Source organism: Vanacampus margaritifer, chromosome 1 (assembly GCF_051991255.1).
Source record: "Vanacampus margaritifer isolate UIUO_Vmar chromosome 1, RoL_Vmar_1.0, whole genome shotgun sequence".
NCBI lineage: Eukaryota > Metazoa > Chordata > Actinopteri > Syngnathiformes > Syngnathidae > Vanacampus > Vanacampus margaritifer.
Window position 1 is genome coordinate 3,201,427 of NC_135432.1, and position 13,574 is coordinate 3,215,000.

The following is a 13,574-nucleotide window of genomic DNA, read 5'->3' on the forward strand; positions in this document are numbered from 1 at the left end:
CGATTGTTATTTCCCACTAAGTGACGATGATCCGTGTCAAATGTTGTGGTCAGGTTGAGTTAATATAAAGTGCAGGCCAAGATGGCGGCGTTTTACGAGCGCCTCTGATGTGTTGCAGCAGCTGACGCTTGTCCTGGCGCGACGCCACTGTCGTAATTGGAGAGGCTCCACATAGCATGATGTCAGTTTAACACCTCCATATCTGTCACGCTGAGCCTCGCTTCACTGAACCCGCTTGTTTTACATCACATAAATGCTCTTTAGTGTGTGTCAAGCTCAGTGATTTTATTTCATGATTGGCGGCAGACACTTTTTTTTCATCATTCTCTCCACAAACCCAGATTAAATATTTATCAACGGAAGTCCTTGAGTATGTTTTCATTACAACGTTTTATTATTTTCACAATCCAGTTTATTCATGACACCATTTTTTTTCTTTCTGTTGTTGCCACAGCATTTTGCTAGCCTTTAGCCTTTTCCGCAGTCTTGTCCTGCTAATAAATACTTTTCAAACGGTTTGCTTTTATTTGCTCCCCCAAAATTTACAAATATGCTCTATTTAAAAAATTGCCATGCTCCCAAAAACGTATTTATACTTTTTAATGTTTTTTTTATTTTTATGCTAGAGCATACAGAAGGCTTTGATGCAACCTCAGAACTAAAGAGAATGCTTGAAGCAATGGTCGTTACTACAAAAACAACCAGTAGGTGGCAGCAGAGTATAAGAGATCAACCAGGGCCATGTTGCAAAAAGCTGTTTCCCCCACTGTTTTAAACAGATTTGTAAATAATGATGAAACTTAGCTACATTCTAATGCTAATTGCTGCAAAACGGAAACAGATAAAAAAAAAATAAAAAAAATTCCTGATGAAAGAAGAGACTCTAATCTTTCTTATGATAGTTTCCATGTTTTTGTAGCAATAGAGCACAATATTCTGCGGGCCTTGCAAAATCTGTCAAAATCCAGTAAAACAGCCAGGAGCAAAGGGGGTTGCTTCAGTGAAAAGGGCTGGGAGTGAATGAGTTTAGGGCCATTCTGTGCCATGTGTAGGTTTTTGGTATTGACTTTTAGGCTACGTTCACATTGCAGACGAATGCGACCCAAATCGGATTTTTTTATGTCACACTGAACGGCTCAAATCGGATTTTTTTCAAATTCTACCTGTGCCACTTTCATATGTGGTCCTAGATCGGATACGTATCCGATTTTTTGCAACGCGACCTCAGTACGAACGGCCACGTCGCATAAATCCGAACAGCTCTCAAGTGATTATCAGCCCTTGAAAGATAACAGGTTCAACTGTGTGTGTTTATTTTTGTATTTATTTAATTAATTTATTTATTTTAATTTTTTTTTTTTAGGAACACCAAGCCTTGTTTACAGTTCAGGGTTTTCACCCAGATTGTGACCTTGTGTGCAAATGTCATCATATCAGAATTTATGAACTTTGATCAGTGTATCTTTTAAATATAAGTTCTTTATACTTTTTTTTATTTTTTAAATGTCTCTGTGTTGGTTACTGCAAAATCTAAGCTCTTGATTCTAAATCCGCATCTGTTGGATTTCCTTCAGAAGGTCTTGGTTTGGCTTTTGATTTTGGATCAATTCCACCATCTGCTTACTCATTTTGGATATGGTGCTCTCCATTTTTTCAATAGAAGACTTTAAGTCCTCCAAAGACATGTTGGAAAAAAAACTATGGAGTTGTTGTTTTCAGCTGGTGCCTCCGGACGACTCATTTATTACGCGCGGCAAATGATGTTACGTCATCGTTAGGAGCCGAGTGTTAAACAACGGATCAGCTTTCTTTGTCCTCAACTTTTCACTTTAAAAATGCATGAGAGAAGTGAGCAGGCAATTCAACTCCTGTTCAGTGCGTCAAACAAAACATTCCCACCCGGAACTCCCCATTGTCAACAACGTTCTGCGGGTGAATAATAAACAATGTATACAACCCACTACAAGGTCTCCGTCAAATGAGGAGCTCGGAAAGGCCTGCGTCATTTTCACAAAATATTCCTTCTACCTCCTCCCGCATCACTTTGAGTCAAGAAATTAGTCTTTTAGTGTAAAACTCAAATATTGGTCAGATAATGGGTCAAAAAATTGGGTCATTTTGTATAAAATGACCCAGAAAGTGGATCGGTCTATTTTTGATCCATAATTGGGTTACTTTTGACCCAACGGATTTTAGAGTTTACGTATTTACTTGCGCAAACACAGCGTTGTGACGTTATATCATCTTCTTCGGTCACTTTAAGTTCACACAGCAGACAGACTGAGGTCGCAATTAATAGGTCATGTGAACGCTTAAAAAAAAATTGCCTTTTACTCAAGAAATCGGAATTGGGCATTAAGACGTGCAGTGTGAACGTAGCCTTCGTTCGTAGCAGTTGTCATCCTTCCATGGCTCTCCATCCGCCTCCTTTCCTTTTGTTTTGTTTCTGTATCGTGTGTTTAGCTTATTTCAGGTTGCCTTTTTGTCACATGGCTTTTTCTTATTTGCATTTCCCTCATGCTTGCATGCACTAATTTTTGTTTAAATACTGTAAAATCTGTTCCGCTGTGTTTGCGCTTTGGAATCCACCATCAGCATTTTTTATGTTATTTGTTGAAATGCTTATTAGCAGATAACACCGTCAAACTGATTTCTGCTCATACACAGTTGCAAAAATGACCGAGAAGGTTGTGATATACGGTATGTAACCATGACGCTATGGAAAAAAATGATGAGCGCCCCCGTGTCAAAGTGCGCAAAGTTTTTTAAGTACATTATGTACTTTAGAATTTGATGACTATCAAATGTGAACATATTCACCCACATACAAAAAAAAATATATATATATATATATATATATAAATAAAAAGGAGAGCAATGATGATGACATGTCAAATCGGTAAAATTACCGAATGAACAATACTGAGCTCTCCCGAAAAAAGAAAAAAAAAAGAAAAAATAATTTGACTATAATTAGTGTGTCTCCAGTGTGCTTTTGTCATGCAAGCAATCTGCAAGAACATACACTATATTTTTGGGGGGGTAAAGACAGCGTTTCTGTAAACGGTTACGGCCTCCAGTTGGCAGTACAAATATAGTAAGGATGAGACGGAGCGTGAAGAGCTTCTTATCGCACACCTTCAACACTCTTTTCCCGGCTCTGCTTGTCTGCGGGCTGGCAGAGGAGAAAAGAGGCGAGCAGCGGGAGGTTGCTCGGACCTGCCAGCGCCGGCCTCTCTTGATGGCCATTTAGGGGGAACAATGAGGGGGAGGAGACGCTGGTGGTCAAAGTGTCACTCACCATATGGGGAGCATGGAGATGCTGCTTAGTGCCATTAAAAGAACAAACAGAACCCCCCCCCCCGCCGTGTCTATACAAGCAGGCGCCAAACACACCACACACAGACACACAGAACGGGGGCACTCGTACCTGTGCAGGTGAAGAACTTGGACTCCCCAACACTTAATTCCACCTTGTTCAAGGATATGGAAACCTGCAGGATGGCTGGGATACAGAAAGACAGAAGAAAAGAAGAGAAATTAGAAGTTAAAGCTGAGCTGACATTACAGTATGTACAACAGTTGAATGCATTTTCTGTTGGGTGTCAACACCGTAACTCAGAGGTGTAAAACTCAGTGCCACTTTTACCCAAATTTGGTCTCAAGCAGGCCAGATCACGATGTCCATTGCCGATAAGCTATAAATAATGACAGGTCAAAACTTTACCTGTTATTTTTAGTGCACATAATTACACGTCCATTCGTAATGTAAAATTTCTGAACAAATATTGGTGCTAATTTGTTTCCATCAAATCTGAACTCTTTTACTGCCAAACGTTATCCAAAAAGAGTGCCAGCCGATTTTGAGCATTTTCACTCATCTTTCAAGGCATACAGATTATTGTTTGCTATGGCAACATATAAAAGATTGGATTCCATTCTCTCATTAGAAAAAAAAAGTATGATTCTACCTTATTCTGTTCTTTAGTAATCACCATTTGAAAGACAAGCAATTTGAGTAACACCAAGCTATAATAGAAAAAATAAGGAGAAAACAAGCTTTTTGTGAAAAGATACATTTTCTGCACAACAATAGTCAGGTTTCCATCCAATTGTTTCAACATTTTTAAGTGCATTTACTGAAAATGCGCAAATCGGACATGCGACTTATGCCTGTGTCCATCGGTTCTTCTTTTGCGAATAATGAGAGGGTACTCTGCCGCTGTAGGTGGCGCTATACACCATAGAGATGTGATCCACCAGTAATTCAAAAGAACAACAACCGGAATCAACTGCACCGTGCGATGACGTTGTATAAGATTGCTTTTGCGATTATTGATAAACCGTAGCGTTTCTTTGCTGTTTTCCATCTAAAATTGCATTAATTAATTAATTAATTAATTTGCTTCTTTAATGAATTCCAAAAAGATTTCTGTTTCGTCCCCCCCCCCCCAAACATACCTTACTTTATCGCCCGCCATTCCTTTGTAACTACAAACGTACGTGTGATGTCATATCTGGTCAAAACCTGTGACATGTTTCCGGTCTTGTCAGCGCTTCTTCGCTTTCCATAGCCAAAATTCACATTTAACTTTTTGCGACACGCTTCAAAACCACCCCCTTTAAGCGTATAAACTTTTTTTTTGCGAATGTTGGGCCCTTTTTCGAATTTCTAGCATTTGCAGCATTCAGTTTCATTTTCGCATTTCTTGAAAAGTCGAATAAAAATGGGTGGATGGAAACCCACCTATTGAATTAGATTTAATGTGACAAATGCTTTGATCATTCACGACATCCTTGAAAACGTGTTTCCTAAGATCCACCATGTTGTCATGTCATTTGATCCACGGAATACCATTGAAAAGGAATACAATGCTGCCACCTGCTGGACATATTTAGTGGGTGTTTCCCCCCCCCCAGCTCATTCATGAAACCAGCGCTGCCCAAGATGTTGCGCTGCCCATTGAATGAAAGAAAAAAAAAAAACGTAGTTGATGTCAATTAACATTGATGGCGGTACTCGTTGGGATTTCCGTTAACGTTGACGGCAGGAAAGGAGTTTTAAGTAACAACCAAATTTCAGAATGTCATTTAAGCGGATGTCAGAGCGCCCTCCAGTGGAAAAAAATTACATCAGCAGATATTTTTTGTGGAAAAACGGCAGTTTGTGTTCTCTCCTCATGGGCCAAACTGGACCTTTTGACACATACGGCGTAGCTCTTTTGGGACATAGCACATTAAGACGGATTGGCTTGATGTTTGTGGCAAGCTCGGCAGTCAGCTCTTCAGGGTATGACAAGTAATTAATCAATCAAACTTTATTTATATCGCACATTTCATACATTAAAATGCAACTCATGAACTCATGGTGCTAAACAAAACATCCATAATGAAATAAACATTAAAGAAAAAAACAACAACAACATGGCGGGGCACAGAGAAACCATGTGAGGAAAGAAATCCAGGAAAAACTGGAGCTAAAAACTAAAAAACAAGACAAAAATAAAAAAAAGCTAAAGCCCAACAGCAAACAGAATAAAACACAAAACAAAACTAAAAGACAATATACTCAAAGGAACTAGGACAACTAAGAAAATAAATAAATCGGGTTAGGGCAAGTGGCAGATTAAGTAAAGTGGCCAATAGCCCCAAAACTCCACCAATTTCCTCAGGAGAGAAAAAAACAACAACTGTGTAGAGTTTATCAACGACAAAAAGAGAGCTTATCAATGTCAGGCCAGAAAATGGTTGCGTGAACATCCATTCACCGCCATGACACGAAAACCTTGCAGTTGGAGGCAAACGCTCTACAACCTCCCAAATTAGGCAGAAAGGAGGATGGAAGCCTGTTTGCACGGCAACAGCTCCAGTAGTTGTCTCATGGAATAAGTGAGGACTCACAACAATGAAAGAAGCCGGTCTTCGGTGAATACTTAAGTGAAGTTCAGGTGATGCGCACCTGCCAAGGGAGGGCAGTCGCGGGACACTGACACGTTTCCTTTGAGGCAGTTTGAAGTGCGCTTTCACCGACGTCTTTAAAAGCACAAAGTGCAGATTAGCAGGAATGCTAGCACTTCTCAAAAGATTCCAATTAAATGATAAACATTGAGATGCTTGAACCGCAAATAAAGCTTTGCAAACTGATGTCTTTTAAATGACATCCTTTGTGGGATTGTGCACAGTTGTTACAAGCTTGGTTTCTCCCACAATGCTTTGTGGGAGATTTTCATGGTCAGTACTAATAGACTTCTGGCAGATTCATTCATAGATCAATAAACAAATGCTGAGCTCTGTAAGCAGTCATCAACAATGTGCAATTTTCAACCAAAAAACAAAGTCGAAAAAGCCATTGCCAATCGTTTGAAAATTATATATTTCCCCCCCCCCCCCATTTTATCCACAACGAAATTGTTCACAAAATGGGTGAAAATGGGCTGCAATCCACATCAAATATAGGAGTAGTGAAACATGCAAACATTCTTGGGCTAATTAGTCTTAGTCTTAGCCCTGCTAAGTACTACTACGGACAAGTACATACTACACAGAATATCAGATTCCAACATTTTATTCCAAGCAGTTGAACGATATTCACTTGTTCACTGATCCTGAAACATGTTGCACGCCAAAAGGGAGATGTCGGTCTGCCCAGTGGGAAACACAATACAAGTGGTCTTCATAGTCCCTGCCCCGCCCATCAAGTATGAAAGCAAAAATGATCAATAACACTAATCCTCTGTATCTCAAATCATCTTTCCCCATTGAAATGGAATGAAACGGCAATATCCGTTCCAACCTCCAAAAAAATCTAATAAAGTTGTGTTTCAGGTAAAATAGCAGTCGATAATACTGTATGTTATAAAAACAGATTCAACTAAATAACATGAAATAATTAAATTGTTTACACATGACGAGTTACAGTTAATGCTGCAACACAATTCATTGTGCTGCTCCTTCTGTTGTGCTTGTCTGCATGAAGCAGTCATACAGCCACAAATGAAGGAGGCCAGAACTTCGACTACAACTTCAAGTAACTCAATAAGATTAGACTATTAGTCATTTTTTGTAGCAAATGAAGAATATATGCCTGCTATAGGCAACTATCTGTCAAAATGTGTTGCACCGTCTTTTAAATAGCCGTTGCTTTTTGCGTTGCTCGTTAGTGTAACCCGGGTGAAGTTTTATTTCATGTGTTGGATTATTGTTTAAAGAAAACATTTATTACAACACATTTATTTTATTTACTTTTTACAGGGTTCATTTAGGCATTACTGTTGGGCCATATAGAAAAAGGAAGGTCAAACAAAACCAAATAAAAACTCATTAGAATGAAAAATACAAAACTATTATAACCCTGTACAATACTGTACAGCACACATATCTTAAGTTTGCAATTACAGTCAAAGTAAAAAAAATCAGCCGAATAGAGCTGTCAAAATGAATCGATTAATCGACAACTATTTTAATGATCGAGTAATCGTTTTGGAGTAATTTTTTTTATTTAAAATTGTCCAAATCCTTTGATTTCAGCATATCAACAGTAATTGTTCACTGATTTCTGTAGTCCTTCATGAAAGAAGACTGATTAACTTCTGTGTAACATTGTACAGCATCACCCCCACCTTTTTTTTTATTTTTTATTTTTTTTAAAGTCAGTATACAAATACAAAGCACAAAATAATCACCAATCACTGGTTAATAAACAGTAATCAGGGAGGGGGGGGTCATTTTTGTAATACACTTTAATGCAAAATTAAAATGAATCAGATTAGTTGATTAAATAATGGATAGATTAATCGATTCTAAAAATATGGCTCATATCTCGAAAAACTTGTAAATCGGGTCACTCATATCTCAAGGCACAAGTGTACGTATGTGATCATGCATCCATTCTTGGCTATCTTTCTTATCATGTCTGCGCAGCAAACATTTTCTCTCTCTGGTGAATACATTGTTTTTTGAGAGCTGAGCAGGTGACTGCAACAGCTTCTTATGGAGCCCATGAAAGCCGGACAACGCTCTGTTGCCCTTCACTGAGCCCAGCGTGCAGTCAGCAGGCTGCCAGAGATGGTGACCTCCATTAAAGGGCTTCTTTGCAGCCACAAGTACAGACAGCAGAAAGATGTGCAATGCTTGTCCGCATGAAAGGCTTGCGCAAGTTTTTTTTTTTTTTTTTTGCAGCTTGTCTTGAGATAATTTCATGCTTGCAAAATGTGCGTACTGATCGTCGGGTCTTTCTTTGGTCCTTTCTCGGGTTTCCTGACGGCCTCACGACTCTGGCTGGAAGTGTTCGGTTTAGGGAAACGGTATGGGATTTTTTTTTTTTTTATATGTTTTAGGTGAACTAATGAATGCACGCACACACGCACATATTCACCCACATACAAAAAAAAATAAAATACAAAAAAATATAAATATAATAAAAAAAAAAATTAAAAAAAGGAGCGCAATGATGATGACGTCAAATCAGTAAAATTACCGAATGAACAATACTGAGCTCTCCAGAAAGAAAAAAAAAAAGTGGGGAAAAAAAGAGGGCTTGTACTCAGCCATCCATATCCAATCACAGCCACGGACAGTGTCAGGCCACAGGTTTGGTTTCAATACGCACAACCCTCACACACTCGCTTGCACAAACTCTAGCAAGTGCAATCACACCCATCTTGTTTTATTTTTTGAAGAGCGAAAACAATAGCAGGCCAGCAGCAATGCTCCCTTCCAAGATTTGCGTTTTTTTTTATGTCGGAATTTGTGGCTCATCACAGTGGCTGAGTGTGCGATTCATGCAGTCGGTTAATTAATGAAATGAGCCTGGAGGTTTGAGTCTATGAAAGTTCATCATCCTCTGAGGCGTCTGGAGTGGAAATTAAACTTTTTGTGTTTAATTTGTTGAATTACTGAAATTAAAACCCCATGAATGTTATTAGTTCCAATAAATGTGCCAGCATTTTTGAGTCACTGCCTAATTAATTTGGATTGTTTGGTTTCACTGCAATGACAGATCGTTCTCATCACAAGTTTAGGTAAGCTTTTATCATCATTACCAAACAAATATTGCTCTTATTTGGAGCTTCAGCTGTCATTAATGTTCAGAAACAAAGACAAGAGAAAGTAACATTGCGGAGAGATAAAAAGAGGCAGAGAAACTACAAACAAACATCCTGGATGAGATATGAATAGAAATCTTATTAAAATCAAAAGCTTGGGAACGTAATGAAGATGATCACTTATGCCTACAATGCCAGCTGCCACTTCTGCTTTTTGTCAGAATTTGATTAACCTTGCGACTATCAGCTTCTTTGTTCTATTTATTATTATTTTTATTTTTTTTGCACAAATCAAAACAGGCAGCATCGGGAATAAAGTATTGTGCTCAAACTGAAGTTATCGTCATTTTATGCTTGAAAGCTGCAAGATAATGACAGTTATTTTCTTAAAAGAGCCGTCAGACGGACGGCAAGGTTGGAAAGCGTCGAGGTCTTCAATTGCTCGCTCGCAAACTCAACTTCTGGATGTTGAAAGTATTTGAAGCCAAGGAGAGGGCAGGCACTTTTCACCCCCACACACACACACACATGCATTCCTCTTTATCCTCCATCACAAAAAAAAAATCTCACCCAGATTGAGCAGAAACTGCAGCGCCACATCAGAAAAATCCCATTTGCTCTGGCTGGAAGTGTTCGGTTTAGGGAAACGATATGGTATTTTTTTATTTATTTTTTTATAGGTTTTAGGTGAACTAATGAATGCACGCACATACACATATTTACCCACATACAAAAAAAAGAAAAATACAAAAAAAATATATATATATATATAAAAAAAAAGAAAAAAAAGGAGCGCAATGATGATGACATGTCAAATCGGTAAAATTACCGAATGAACAATACTGAGCTCTCCAGAAAAAAAATAAAAATAAAAATAAAAAATAAATAAAAAATCCCATTTGCTTAGATATTGTACTCCTATTTATGGCAAGCTAAGAAACCGGGGCCTGCAGGTGCACAATGATGCTTTTGTCCCAAATCTGCGAAATTGAGAATCTTGAGACAGTTTTTCTGCCTCGCCTTCACCTCGGTTTTCTCGGCGCTGGCAATCCCACTGTACCTAATCTAATAGTTATTTTTCTTATCTGTGCAGCACGGCTATTTCTGTTTCTCGCAGCTTTTCATTCTCTCCCTCTGTGCTGCCTACATTGGTCATTAAGCTCTGCCACATGGATGGTTTGTCTCATATGTGCAAGAATTCTGTTACCGTAAATTCCCTCACAGGACTGATATATTTAGAGTGCAAAAAAAAAAAAAAAACCTGCTCAATGTGAATTGCATGTCTCAAAATGGTTCCTGTTCCTGTTGAAATTTGTCAGTTTAATGGTTGGAAGGGAAAAAGGGGATGGAAGGCTTGACAGACTGCAACTAATGACAGACACACCAAAAAACAGGAGAAAAAAAAATCAAATTGGGGTTAGAGGATTTCCTGACATTCAAACAAACAAGTCACAAATATCGATCTTGCCGAACAGCCGAGCGGACCCACGCATGGCGGATTGGCGGCGGGTTTGAGGAGGAGGTCGCGCCAACTGACTGGGAAGATAGATTCAGTAATAAAAGCAAAAGGCCTTAAAGGCAGGATCAGCTCGTTTAACGTGTGCGGCAATCCATTTTTCAAGACAAAGTTATTGAATCAAATCCCAAACGCTGCCGTGTTCTCATTCAAATGCTTGCAGACCAATTGGCAGTTCCAAGGATGTCGAAGTGCTCCATGGTCAGGTGGGTTACTTTTAAAATGTAATCCATTACAGTTACAAGTTACCTGCTAAAAAATGTAGTTAGTAACGTAGACCAAGTACCATCATATTAAAGTAATGTAACTGGATTACTTATGGATTACTCCAATATTGAGTATACTCATGAAGACAAAATAAAAATAAATACCACAATATACAATGTGCCCCTGCTATTTGCGGGTGATAGGGACCCGAGCAGCCTGCAAATAGCAAAAATCCTTCTATAATTAAAAAGCATGTGGGCTATTGATTGATTGATTGATTGAAGGCCATATGCTGTTTTCGAACTGTCACTGAAAGCAACCACACCTCACAGTTAGATAGATAGATAGATAGATAGATAGATAGATAGATAGATAGATAGATAGATAGATAGATAGATAGATAGATAGATAGATAGATAGTCAGCCAATAAGGATGACGATGTGTGACATCAACTGCAAAATGAACTTTTAGCCCAGTCACAAGTTTAGCCGTGTATATGTTGTGCATGATGTTTAAATAGTGAATTGGTGGGAGGAAGATTTGTTTGGAAGCTGTAACTCACATTGTGGTTGTAGGCTAGCAGGCTAGCTAGCAAGAAGCTACAGCGCGTAGCATGCCGCTGGACTCTCAGCTCAAACTTTCGCTCAGAGTAAGTTCCAGAGAATACCGGTCGCCATTTCCTACTCCCGTCCGTGAAGCTTTTTCAAACTGCCCGCGTGTGGAGGACACGACTAGTGACTTAGTTCGTTCGTTCGCACCTCCCCGACATATAGCAACGGTCTCGCTCTCGCTCTCGCTCTCTCGAAATTGGAATCCCCATTTTTAATAAATGTACCTGTAATCTGATTACATGTTTTTTTCCTGTAACTGTAATGGAATACAGTTAAAAAAAAAAAATTGCAATCTGATTACGTAACGGCGGTACATGTATTCCGTTACTCCCCAAGCCTATCCATGATAGATCTGGGGGAACAAAACAAAACAAACAAAAAAGATCTGAGGGAACATGAGTGCATTTTCTTCTCTAGTAAGACCAGGGTCACAGGCAATAATGACCTTCCGCCATGTTCTCTCTCCCGACATGAGAAGCGAGTAAATGTTGGCCAAAGCTCGGTGCTTGCTTCTTCTGTTGACACAAAGTAATCATATATAATTTTGCTGTCTCCACGCACACAAGTCGCAAAACTGTTCTCATATCCACCGGGAGCAAGTGTGTTGTTTTAACAGCAGGCCACTCTGACTGCTGCTTTGAAAATCCTGCTCTTACAACACTCTCAAAGTACACTTGTAAATAGTTTGTATTCTTCTAAGCATGGCAGCACAACATTGTGCTGCTTCGAAACAAATGAAAATTCACACTTATTTTCCATTGTGCAAAAAGAGATGTTATTTCAAGACATTTTATGGCTTGAAATAACCTAGAGGCCAACAGGTTATTATCTGGTCGGACCCTGCCAGTGGCGATGGCATTAGCATTATCTAATCACCACAGATGAATTCAGACACAAAGGGGAGGTCAGCGGTTGTGGTCCAGCCTGGGACAAAAAGGCTCGGAGGTGTAAGGGACAAATGTCTGGGGTCTGGCTTGCAAGCAACGAGAGGTCAGAGCTTAGCTGTCTCATAATTGGGAAGGTACATCCCATGATAAAAGCAGCTGTTTAATGGTTCGTATATAAAATGGGATTACGTCCATTTGCTCAGGAACCTCAGAACAATTGGCCTCATTCACACAGAAATGCATAGAAATGTTCTTATTTGGTTACAAGTTCAGCATAAACATGTAAAATCACCATAGGATTCATGACGTGGCAATGTGTAAATCCATCATCATAACATTGCAGAATTCATAGAATTATAGAATTCAAACTGTCATCCGGACCTGAAAGAATAACTTCTCCGCCTTTGAGGTTTCTGACGGCTGTCTGTCAAATGAGCAATTGGATCGCTGTTCAGGTTGCATGACCAAAGCGTGTACTCGTGCAACCTGCTGATTGAGTGACTGACAACTGCCGACAGCCAGTTAGCGGTGGATAGAATCATGCGTACCGCACATACTAGCACTTGAACGGAACAAGGCGAGAAGTGATGAGAAGTGCCCTTTTCACAGCTATTTTGGACACTAGTCAACTCATTAGCAAATTCCCGGTTGAAGTTATTGTTGTTCAAATCAATATTGTTTTCATAAATCCATACATTTAATATATTTTGCATCTTTAACTCTTTGACTGCCAAAAACGTTTAATAACGTTTAGTAAAATCCAAATGAGGGCTGCCAAAGACGTTAAAAGACGTTAACTATGTTTTTTTTATTTTTTTTGGGGGGGGGGGGGAACGGGTGGAGGAAAGCCTTGGCCAGCTGTGCTGAAAGTATCAAGCAGCTCGAGTTAGTATAAGAGATGGCAGCGATGACTCTCTTTGGACAAGATCGGGTAAGGCGTCAGTAGAAGACGTGAGGCGGAGCTAGAGTGTTGAGGGGAGAATGTTTCCATAGTCCAAACACAAAATTTGCTGTGGACCTTGAAAGATCAGTCAAAATGCTTAAATTAGCTGGCACCCACAGCATCCCTTTTCTGAAAACGGCTGGCAGTCAAAGAGTTAATAAAATGTGTGTTTCACAATTTTTGACTTTGTGTGTAGACGTGGTCTGAGGAGGTTATAAATGTGTACGCGCAAGTTCAAGTATAGTAGAAACATATTGATGAATTATGCACGATTTAACCACTAACTTGCTAAAAAGAAATTTTTTTACAACAGAACGGACAAATGTCACTACACAACAGTATTGAAGATCAATACAACAAATGAA

At 39.2% G+C, this 13,574-nt stretch overlaps 1 protein-coding gene across 2 annotated transcripts in view; it reads right to left on the bottom strand.

Annotated features, from left to right (window-relative positions):
* Window positions 1-13,574, bottom strand: part of ncam2a (neural cell adhesion molecule 2a) — a 247,846-nt gene that overhangs the window by 67,107 nt on the left and 167,165 nt on the right. For both annotated transcript variants that reach the window (XM_077585630.1, XM_077585622.1), the window contains exon 2: window positions 3,431-3,505. In XM_077585630.1, coding sequence (XP_077441756.1) covers window positions 3,431-3,505 — 75 coding nt within the window. The remainder of the gene's footprint in view (window positions 1-3,430; window positions 3,506-13,574) is intronic.